This window comes from Rhinatrema bivittatum, chromosome 2, assembly GCF_901001135.1.
Source record: "Rhinatrema bivittatum chromosome 2, aRhiBiv1.1, whole genome shotgun sequence".
Classification (NCBI taxonomy): Eukaryota; Metazoa; Chordata; class Amphibia; order Gymnophiona; family Rhinatrematidae; genus Rhinatrema; species Rhinatrema bivittatum.
Window position 1 is genome coordinate 727,683,223 of NC_042616.1, and position 12,179 is coordinate 727,695,401.

At 41.1% G+C, this 12,179-nt stretch overlaps 1 protein-coding gene across 1 annotated transcript in view; it reads left to right on the top strand.

Moving 5' to 3' along the window:
• The window catches only part of LOC115085620 (regulating synaptic membrane exocytosis protein 2-like), a 914,496-nt gene that overhangs the window by 184,156 nt on the left and 718,161 nt on the right, over positions 1-12,179 (top strand). Inside the window, exon 10 of the mRNA XM_029591858.1 lies at positions 2,343-2,369. Coding sequence (XP_029447718.1) covers positions 2,343-2,369 — 27 coding nt within the window. The remainder of the gene's footprint in view (positions 1-2,342; positions 2,370-12,179) is intronic.

Below are 12,179 nucleotides of genomic sequence, written 5' to 3' on the forward strand. Positions count from 1 at the left end.
AAAATTGGCATTACAGCTGTGCAATAGCTCCCAAGTGGTAAACTGCCATGCCATACTGTATTTAAAATATTGTGTGTTATTCTTCCCTTGGCTCCACAAGCATGCTAATGAGCTGATTATCACACAAATCCTAAGTATTGGTCTTGTAAGAATCAAACTTGAAGAAGAGAAGGCCTGAAATGGCCTTCTAGCAAAGGTGGTTGTTATGTCCATTCTCCTCCCAGCTAAGTTGCGGCCACTGATATCAGTCAAATGTTTATGTGCTATTTTGCCAGATAAGTCAGAATTTATCCAGCAGTGGCACTAAATATGGACTCTTATAAGTTCATCTACCCAAAGTGGAAAAATCTTAACTGAACAGACTGAATGGACCAGTTTGTTCTTTATCTACTGCCATCATCTATATTAATATGGGATTTGAGGAACTAAATATCTGTATGTTAGAGAAGACGAAAGAAAGTGGAAATATGATAAAGATATTCAAATACCTGAAAAGTATTAATGCATACAAAGCAAACTTTTTTCAATGAAAAGAAATTCTAAAACTAATTGCCTGGTTAGAATTTAGCCAGATAAGATGGGAGCATTCTGTGGGCAAGCAAGTAGCGTTCCGAGGAGGAGCGGAGTTACCACATAACTTAAGCAGCCAACTCTAATATTCACAGTTAGCCACTTAACTTATGTGGCTAATTCTGGTGGGCTGTAGGGCTGTCCTAAAGTTAGCCAGTTAGACATAATCGGCTTACTTTAAGACAACTGGGTATATTCAGTGGCGCGACCGCATCGCTAAATATATCCTGCTATTTAGCCGAACTAAACACCAAATCTATTCTACCCCAAAATCTCGACTTTTACCTAACCTCTCAACCCTATTCCCACTTCCACCCTCCATATCTGTCCCAAACATGCACAAAATCCACTAAAACAGTTGTTCACTACCACCTTTGCTAGAAGGCCATTTCAGGCCTTCTCTTCTTCAAGTTTGATTCTTACAAGACTAATACTTAGGATATGTTTATCCGGCTAACTAATCGAGCCACACAGCAACTGAAAATGAACCCCTTAGTTAGAGGTTCTACAGAGGAACAGATTTGAGAGGAACAGAATTGAAAGGAAAAAAAATGAGAAGATTCTTCCTCCACAAAAGATACTGGGAGGGCCCAGGGAGAAAGGGTACCGGCTGTAGGAGTTCACCTGTTTAGGAGAGATGTGAAGACATGAAAAGACTGAAACCTGTTTTGATGTTTTTGGTCTTTCTGTTCCTGCCCCCAGTTTGCAGTAAAGACCTTTATTTTGAACAACAACTTTGGCATGGAGTGTGCTTTTTGGTATAATTGGATTAATGCACAGAAAAGCCCTAAAGTATGAGTAAAACCCTAAGGGCCTTGAAAAGTTTGTATTTCCCTCCTATGTAGGAAAACCAGGATGTCAGGGAGCCTTGCATAATCCATGAGCCCAAGAGCTGGTCAAGTTGGGGTCTACAACCAGAAGGTAGTGTTTTTCATGAAGCTAAAAGCTCCAGGACAGGAAAGTCATCATTTGAAGCTGAAAGGGTGGAAGTTCAAAAGGAAAATGAAATGTTCAAAAGAAATGTTTTCACTGAGAGGGTGATAATTTAAGAAATTCAAGCAGTGGCATTATGCAATGGCATAGTTGCAAAGAGACCTTAGTGGCAGAGGAAGGGAGAAGACCACAGATCAAGTAACACCTTTGACAGTGCAATAGGTAGGCACACATGGACAGATTGGGTGGACGAAGTGGTCCTTTTCTGAAGTCATCTTTTTTGTTTCTATGATGACTTAGAGACAGGCTGGCAACTCTAAAAATATCTACAGTAGCCTGTTGGCAGTTTTGTTGAAGAAATCTCATGAACGTTCATTCATAGAGTACTGTCTTGCTAAACAGTGAATTATTTTCTTTATAGGTTGTTTCTGAGATTAGAACCTACCTAATCAAAGTGATGCTTTATTAATTATTCAGAAATTAATGTCTTACAAAATCTAGATCTTGACTGTTCTACTTTGAGTTTGCATGTACTCAGTATGTGGTTCATAAGCCATGATTATAAATATCTTAATACTTGGATACTTATTTAAATTCCTTTTCCAAAAGATATTTAACATGAAATAGGGATGTTTAAAAGGCATTATAAATTATTGAATTGCTTATTTACCGCATCATACATTTTAACCTAGGAATTATCTTCTATAACATGAATTATTCATATTACAGCAAGTTAAAAGAGTAACATTGGTTTATAAACTGTAAACATCCCTCTTTCATGTATTGTTTTCATATGTGTTGTCCCCTGACATCAGTTCATTTTTAAATTTGTTTTCCAGATAAAGGCTCATATTCTTATAATTCAGGTAAATTTCCAGCATGCCAGAATTTATTATGCATGTATACATATGCACAGTTTGTGTGATATCATGAATAGTATGTTTATGCTGCATAATGTGCATATGTTGAATTTTTAGAGAATCTCTCAGCTTTCCCTGCTTGCTTTTGCTAAACGTTTCCATTTTAATGGCTTCATGCTTTCATTTTCAGCATTCTAGTCTTTAAAACCATCTGAAAGTCACTTGTTGCTTAAATACTGACGACAATGAATTGAACATTATTTAGAGGTCCATGAGTATGCTGTTGAGTAGCAACATTATCTTGGTAAAATTGCCTGGTTGACTTTAGCTGAATATTCAGCATAATGTGTCTTCCATTCAATACAGTCAGCTAAAGTTACTTAGATAAATTTATCAGGGTAACGTTACCACTCGCTAACAATGAATATTTTTAAAAATAAACATTATGAGCCTTAGCAATCCAATCTTCCCTGACTGGTCAGCTGTCAGTGAACTGACTAGTCCTGAAAAGAGTGCAGTGGTATTGGTACTTGTCAACTATACCAGTGATTAGATATTCACCCCTGGAAGGAGGTAAGAACTTCTCTTCTCCTGCTAGGTTACAAGAATAATTTCTGGAGGTTTGGGGTTTGGGTGAGGTCAATTGATGAAAGACTTTAAGAAGCAGAAAGGAGACTGAGGCCCCAGCAGCCACCTTTATGTTTGAAACTTGGGGGGGGGGGGGGGCTTTGGCGCCTGGGCCGACATTTTTCTAATTATTTTGGGAGGGTGGGGGAAGGATAAAATCAAGCTTTTTTTTTTTTTTTACTTACCCAGCTATATGCTGAATATAACTGGTTAGGTTGTAAGTTATCTGGGTAAAATTATCAGGATAACTGTAAATCTGCTGTCCACCATGACCAGACTTACTCAGCAGGGTAGAGTTGACAGTCAAACAACACTGCTAAGTTTAATCCTTGCCCATGGAATTCCCATGCTCTGCCTCTGTTTTATCTTGGTAAGTTTTAGCCAGATAACGATTTACCCACCTAAAAATCTTACCCATCTAATGGAGCAGAAAATTCAAAACTCAGAGTTTGTCCAGCTAAATCTGAATTTAGCCAGATGAACCCCTTTGAATATGGATTTCATGGGATTTAGTCAGTTTCAGTTTGAGTATACCTAAATTTCTGGTAGAGAAGCTATAATCAACACTGTAGAAATACAGGTAATTGTAGCGCTATAAACCAAACATCCTTAGATTTAGAGATAGTTGCACTATGATTTAAGGCAGATTTATGTAAATTAAAATACAGGGCCTGATTTACAAAATCTTTTCTCCTAGTCTGTGACTATGTTCATAAAGCTCAGTTATTCAGACCCTTACAAAAACATCTGCAAGTAATACTTGCACAGCTCAAAGGGGGTGAGTATTTCAGAAAAGAATCATAACACACCTTTACATGACATTTTATGTGGGTTCTTACTCATTTTAATATGCTTGAAGTTGTACACATTTGTACAGGGGCACTGGAACCTCATGAAGCAACCTGATGTTAACTTGGAAGAAAGATCTGAAGCCAAAAACAAACACCCGTACCCCATACATTGAACAAACGCTTTTTAACTTTTCTTCCCCACCATTTTTGGACCCTTTTCCCTAGATAGCATTCACAGGCACTCTGGGCCTTTGCCATTTGAGGGCTAGAGGCATCTTAGTGGCAGTCATCTTCTCTTCCTCCCTGGCCTGAGGATGCCACCTCCACACTGCATCCACCTTTTAACTCTTTAAGAGCCAGATTTACTAAAGCTTTAATCCCATTCTAGGTCTAACAGAAAAATGCTTAGTAAATCAGGACCTAAATGCAGTTGTAGGCATCTAGATTCATAGGAATCCATGGGAAAAGGAGACATTTAAAATTATAAAGTAAACAGGTTTTCCATCTATCACAAATCATAATTTTCTAAATATTACAGTACAGAGCATTCTGTAAGTTCATGTACTTATATTAAAATCTTTCAGTGAAATAGTTATTTATTCTTTTTTCCCATGAGGCACTTTGCATTGTTTCTCACTTCTGACGAGACAAGCACATTTTACATGACCATAACATCACAAATCTTCATTTCCCAACTCAGAAGCTACATTCTCCACTTTATTGCTCCTGTGCTAGAATGCACTGATATCCCTCTATGCCGAAAAAAAATATAGAACAAGCTATTATAAGGGGGATGGGGGAAAAGATCAGTATTTGGTTTGTTGACCACAGCCATCCTTATGCTCACACCCAATTGCATCTGAAATAGAAAAGCACAGAAAATAAAACACATTAGGAACTATAGAGCAACAATACCTACATACATTTATGTCTAAATAGAATTACCATCTTTCTGGGAGAGAATGATTCAATCCTGGTTTTATGCCACTGTATAAGCATAGGCCCATGGGTACAGTGGGCAACACAAGAGCAAGACCAACCTGTCCTGAAAAAAATAGAGCCATTTGGCAACACTATACACAACCATGATTTTAAAGACCACTGCTTGTAGTTTGGAGAACTTTAGAATTTTCTTTTAGAATTCAGCTAAAGTACTGAGTCACAAACTGGAGTCTTGAAGATACTTCTGGGTTACTTGAAGTCTCTCCCTCTTAATCTTCCTTTTTATGGTCCTCTGCCTCCACACCTGCATACTCTGGCAAAGATAACTGGTACTGAGTGCAACAGACATTTTTTTAGGTCAGAGTAATAGAGTAATATGTTTCAGGTAACTAAACCAAATGTATAGCAGCCCATATTTGGATTGATGAGTTGAATTTTATTGCTGTTCAGAAGCATTCCCTTAGTGCAGGAAAAAGGTCTACATGCTATGCAGCAGACAATAATCATAATCACCTATAAACACACAATAATAACTAATCTCTGGTAATGCTTCCTTTATATAAGAAGTTTGAGGTGATTCTCTAAAAAAAATAAAAAAGACACCGAGCCAAGGCCAGGGCAGCCTTCATCTTCCACTCTGGCTTCAATGGAGAAAAAGCAATTTGCCACAGGTCAGAAAGGTTCCAGGTCAATGATATGGCAGAAAATCAGTACTGGGGCAGTGATAGTGAGAGGGAAGGGTTTCTGCTATACTTGGTAAATGAGATAGTATCAAAATGTGTCTCCCCATTTAATTATGATTAATTGATTATGCAGAAATAATGAAAGCTAACTATTAATTATTTTGAAAATACAAAGAAAGTTACTGATTTGTGACAAAGACTTTGTTGTCATAACTAGTTAAGATCAGCTGAGAGTAGAAGATATAAAAAATTGTGGTGCTGGATTAAAAGGCACTTCCAGTTTGATCCAAAGCCTATGTAGTGTCTTTCCAGTGCAGAATCCCTAAGAGACATTTTCTTTCTTAGAATTGCTCAGGTTTATAGAAAATTAGATTTTCCTGCAGATGAGTAGGCTGAATTAGCCATGTTGTCTAGGATGTCCCTCCGGGATGGCCGAGGCGGAGCTTCCAAACATGACAGAGCTTTGCTCTGTGTGCTGCTGCATGTCCTTTCCCGTGCTGATCCATTTTCTCTTCAGTCTATTTTTCCACGTTGCAGGCTGCACACAGAGCTTCACATCTCCTTAGAGATCACCTTTCATTTCTACGGTGATCGCTTCACATGACTTCAAGATGCTTCCCAGACCGCCTGGCTTTAAATTCTGCCAGTGTGGAAAAATTATGTCCGTCACTGGTGGACATTATTACTGTTATCCTTGCCTGGGACCGAATTATGACCAGGCCTCCTGTAGAAACTACGACCACAGGTCCCCCCTGGCTTAGCGCCAATGGGCTGCAAAAATAGCCCAAGAGGCTTCGAGAAGAAGAATCAGAGTCCCATGCCCCCAGCATGTAATGCCTATCTGCCCATTCTTCTTCAGGGCTGTGTCAGGATTGCTCCAAGAAATCGAAGAAGACCACCTCGTTAGGACCGCTGGATAGGCGGCCTATGCAGGTATCCGTGCCTCAGCTTTCCCATGACTCCAAGGTGCGTGGAACGTTGGGTGATGTGCTGCCACCTGCAACGAAGTCAGTGGCTTTGAGTTTCGAGGCTTCAACGCAGCCGATGCAGTCACTGGCCCTGCAACACAGAGGCTGAAACACCGCGCACGGGATGTGCCAATAATGCACTCCTCGAAGCCTAAGCCTCCATGCAAGGAGGAGTCGGGGCCCAATGCGTCAATGCGTCATCACCCTGCATCATCCATCTTGATGCATGTTCCGGTCTCAATGCAAAAACCGATGCAAGGGAAGAGGACGTCGACACACTTGGTGCAAAAGACATCGAGGAGTCACCAGCATCAGTCAAACTCCTCAAAGAAATCCACTAAGAAAATACACCTGCAGGTGGTCTTTACACTGGACAAATTGATCGAGCTGGGATTTTCCGATGTGGAACGGGTATGAGAATCCCCATCAGGCTCTTCTGAGTCCTTGGAGAGAGTATTCTTAGACTTTTCATCTGTATCTAGGAAGAAATATTCTTTGCCTCAACTCCAGGAACCCCTTCACAAGAGGCAGAGGCAGAACAGTAGCATGGGATCTTCTTGGTGTTTGGGTAATTGCCAGGTTCTTGTGGCCTGGTTTTGACCTCTGTTGGAAACAGGATGCTGGGCTTGATGGACCCTTGGTCTGACCCAGCATGGCAATTTCTTATGTTCTTATGTTCTTAAGTCTCAGCCAGGATAGAGCAGTCGCAACTTCGTCCCAGGGGCCCAGACTCTAACAGCCTTGCCCCCGAGGACTTCCACAGGATTGACACCTCGTCATGGGACGAGAGACCTCACCTCACAGGCAGTGTCTCAAATATCTCAGATTCTATCTCAATTCTTCACCTCAGTAGAGGATCAAGGAATTGACCAGCCTCACTTTACTTGGCGTGAGGCTTCCCCTCAGAGAGGTGCCTCTTCACCTTTACATGAACACTGCAGTCCGGAGCTTAGGCCCAACAGTCCGACCCTGCAGCCTTCTCCACAGCTGGACATTTCCCCAGAGTTTTTGCCAACTGACTTCAAGGAAAACAGATCTCAAGTTTTGAATGTGCCAGCCTCCATATTTCAGTACACTCCAGCTCTCACACGCCTCGATAGTGGTCTCCATAAGGAGAGCCAAAAAGTCCTGCCTTCACTCCAACACCACTCCGGGCCATGATTGCAAATATCTTGACAACTTTGGCAAGTGAGTGTTTCAGGCTGGTATGCTAAATGCAAAAATACAGCATCACCAGTTCTACATCACTCAGTACCTGTACAAGTGCTTGCAGTCATTGAAGCCGCTTCTAACATCTATGGCCCCGGGTGAAGTCCCACCTCAGCAGTTCCACGACTTCAAGGAGGGGCTGAGATATGGGTTATGGACAATATAAGAGGCCTTTGAGAAGTCTGCCTGAACCACCATGGGAGCCATAGCGGCCTGAATGATGGCGTGGCTCCAAGCCAGCACCATTTGGGAAGATGTTTATGAGAAATTGGCAGACCTCCCCTGTCTACCAGACAACTTGTTTGGAGACAAATTATGGGAAATAGTAGCATGGTCCTATCCCTGGTGTCCAGGTCCTATCCCTGGGGTCTCCAATGGACCAACAATCATCGGCAAGGAAGTACTACCCTATTTTTTTGATAGCCTATTACCAGCGGCACCCATACAGACTATATCCAGCCTTTCGACCGCCGGCCTACCCACAGCTTAAGACCACCAGTATTAAAGCCACCTGTACCGTTGGACCTCAACATGGTGCTGGAGCAGCTCATGCTCTCCCCCCCTTCGAGCCTTTGAAAAGTAGCCATATGAGATATCTCATGTGGAAAGTGCTGTTCTTTGTAGCCCTAACCTCAGCAAGGAGAGTCAGAGAGCTGCAAGCTTTAGTTCATACCTCCTTACTTACAGTTCTACCATGACAAAGTGACTTTATGAACTCATCTCTCCTTCTTACCCAAGGTTGTATCGACATTCCACATTAATCAGACCACCACATTGCCCACCTTCTTTCCAAAACCTCACAAGAATGAAGGTAAGTGTTAGCTGCACACGCTAGATTGCAAGAGAGCCTTTGGGTACTATAAACGTAGGATGCATTTGGAGGCTAGAGATTCACAGCTGTTTATTTCCTTCAACTCAAATGCCCTAGTACTTCAAATATCCAAAATAACTCTCTCCAATTGGATTTCACAGTGCATTCACTTTTTCTACAGTAAAAAATCAGAGACCCTGACTAGTTCGGCAATGACATCTTCGGTGGCTCACCTCTGCTGGGTCCCTTTGTTGGACATCTGCAAAGCAGCCACTTGGTCCTTCATGCACACCTTTATGTTGCACTACTGACTTCAGCAGCAAGCCACGTTGGATGCAACAATGGGCAGGACCATACTCCAGTCAGTTAACCATTCATGAGACTGTCCACCTGTAACAGGGATCAGGTTATGCGCAAGTATTGTACCCAGTCTTGATAAGAAAACTACGTTCCTGTGATGAATTCTCAGTCTGCACTCTCAATCTTCTGCTGAGGACTCCCAGACAGCATGGCTAATTCAGCCTGTTTATCTGCAGGAAAAAGCAAATTTGCTTTCTGAAAACTGTGTTTTCCATAGATAGCAGGATGAATTAGCCATGCTGACCCGGCCACCTCCCCGGACATTCTCCACTTACAGCTTCACTGATACGCTTTGAAATAGACTGAGGAGAAAATGGAGCTGCACGGGAAAGGACACTCAGCCACACACAGAGTAAAGATCTGTCATCTTTGGAAGCTCCACTTCGGCCGCCCCAGAGGGATGTCCCAGACAGCAGGGATTAATTCATCCTGCTATCTACTGAAAACACCATTTTTGGTAAGAAAACTTGCTTTTTCTTGATGTTGCTACCATTACTCAGTTAAGTTGGAAATTTTTTTTGATGAAAAGACAGAGTATGGTAGCACATGATGCCTCCTTTGTATTGCATTTTCCTTGCATTTGTCAGGTTAGATTGGCTAATACCAAGTTTGTGTTTTTTGATCTAAATCAAGCAGATGGTCTTCTTCATAATAGGGAGCTGCCTGTGGTAAGTTCTCCCCAGATGGTTCATTAATAGCCTAGTCAATGGTGATCATGAACACTAGTTTATATTTGTTTTACCAATATGTTTAATTTATTAGTTGTTTTTTCTTGAGTCTCTTTAATTGATGTAATTTACTAGAGATCTTTATATATTTTTTATTGTTTTATTTTTCTTCTCTTTGAAGTTAAACTATCTTGATGTAATATTGCTTTAAGTAAGTAAGTAAATAAATAAATATAAATGTAGCAAGCTACTATAAACCAGGTTCCTGACCCCCATGAGCTTATCATGTATTGGAGCCTTAGAATGTGGACCAAGCTTTGTCTGGATCTGAGTGATGTGTTTTGGATCTGTCAAAAAAGGGTTTTCAACCTTGCAGAGACTGCAAGCTGCCACAGCCAGGGTGAAAGAATATAAAAATACATTTAAAAACCCTGTATGCCTCCTGGAAATGACAAATGTTCTGCAAGAACCAGCATCCACCACTTACAGTGTTAACAAGTTGGGAAAAGGGCTGTACTGTTTAGCCTGCCCAGAGAATAGCACTACATAGCCAGCAGAGAATGGAGCCAAAGGAATGCTGGGAGACCATTTAAGGTAGAAAAGGCACAATTTGGCTGGCTCTGTCTGTGTGCAGGATGAGGATGGCCAGGATTTGAAGCCAGGAGCCAGGAAGAGAGGAGTGCATCTCGCAGCCCTGCAATCAGTTCATCTCCTGAAGAACTAATTATCGAGAGGGAGAGATAGAGGTCTGCACTCTGAAGAAATAGAGAGACAGATAGCTGTTCTTGCTTCATAGCCAAGCTATATATAAAAATCCCAACAAGGGACAGAGGAGCCAGCAGCTGAGACACTGAGAGACTTCTTTCAAGAGATATCCAGCCCCAGGTGCATATGGCTGGATCACCTCCTAAGAGACTGAGTTAATTAATTTAAACATTTGCACAGAGAGTATTTTAGTAGACGAGGGCAAATGTATATTTCCTTGCCTTTTGTCATCTAGCCAGCTCCACCATCAAGAGTCATTTCTTCATTTTCTTGATTGTTTTTTTTTCTTTTTTCCACACAATTTTGTGTTTGGGACAGGGTGCAACCTATACAAACTGGTGACATTGGGGTGGACTGTTTCTCCCACCCCTTTTTTTGAGTACTCAGAAGTAAAGACAATTTTTGAAAGCTATGTACTTCCTTTTTTTTTTTTACTATCCATATGAGTAATGTTGGTTGCCCCAGTTAATGGGCCATACCCAGTGTTATTTTTGCATTGCTTGATTTAAAATAAGAAAACTGCAATTTTATATTATACTTCACTACTGTATTTTTCCCGTTTAATGTTCTAGTTGGATTTACGGTCTACTTACCCAGTACTAATAAAAGAGTTAATTACTGTTTTATTCTGGTCTGTGGTGCCATAAGCAACACATTGAGAAGGATACAGAATTCTGGTATCGGGGTGACTGGGACCCTGTCTCATCCCCCATTCAGGCTACGAACCCGAAGATAAATCATATTAGTAAATATAATTTCTCATGTGGTACTCCCCACGTTAAGCATAGGGATAATTCATAGTCCAGAACAAGGGGGTTCTCATAAAGTTAGAAAAAAAGTAGTTTAGTTTTGGTCCCGTGACTCATTACATAGTAATATAGTAATGACAGCAGAAGAGGACCATATGGTTCATCCAGTCTGCCCAGCAACCTTCTTATAGCATCTGCCTGGCTGGGCTGAAACTCAAGCGAGTTGGGTTTGTTATAACATAACTTGATAGGTTGTATTCAGTAAAAATCTTTTGTCATTTTAATGGATTATATACCATATAATAGTTTTTTGGGCTCTGATTTTCAAAGCCATTTACGCACATAAAACACAGGAATGTTGGAAAGAATTATATAAAAGGGGTCTGTGGCCGTTTGTCTATCTATCTAGGGCAAAATAGTGTTGCAGGAATAAAATAGGAATATAGTGGACCGATTTGAAAATCAGAAACATTGCGTCAGTGTTTTAGCAATTAAAACTTCCCAAGAAATCTCCATTGCTTTATTATGGTAGGCAGTTAGAGGCTTTGGAATGTAGACAGATTGTTAAAAAAAAAAAATTGCAAAGGCTGGTGAAGGATTGCACATTAAGCCAACTCCCCCACATCACCTACTCACACCCTATCCCCACACAGATGCCTATAATATATCATACATGCCCTCAACATACCACACATGCCCTCACACCCACCTCTACTCATATATATCAACACATAGACCCTCATACCCACCCATACTACTTAACACCCCCCCTTCACACAGGACTGGTACTAGCATTTTTGTTGGCCTGTGCAATTAGTTACTGTGCTTCCCCCTCACCCCACCCCCCTGCCCCACCATTCTGTTTCTTTTTTTTACACAAAAGTTTTGTTTTCCAAATCACCAACATAGAATACAAAATATCAGATTCATGCTCTGTCCCAGAACCCCGTTCCCCACCTAAAACAATCCTTGCTCCCTCCAGTGATTCAAACTTTCAAAATTGACATACTTCAGGAATATATCTTGCTCCATCTGCATGTCCAAAATTCCTAACTTTTGCAGGAGTGATCCCCAGATGCTCTTTCCCCACCTACTGGTATGTAAAAATGTCACTGATGTGCCCTGCAGCCGGTACCATTTTGTTATTCAGAAAAACATGCACTGCTGTGGTACCTCCCAGAAAGTTCTGCAAAAAAGATACTTGGAACCCATATATGGTATTAGGCCTATTATAACACGTTAG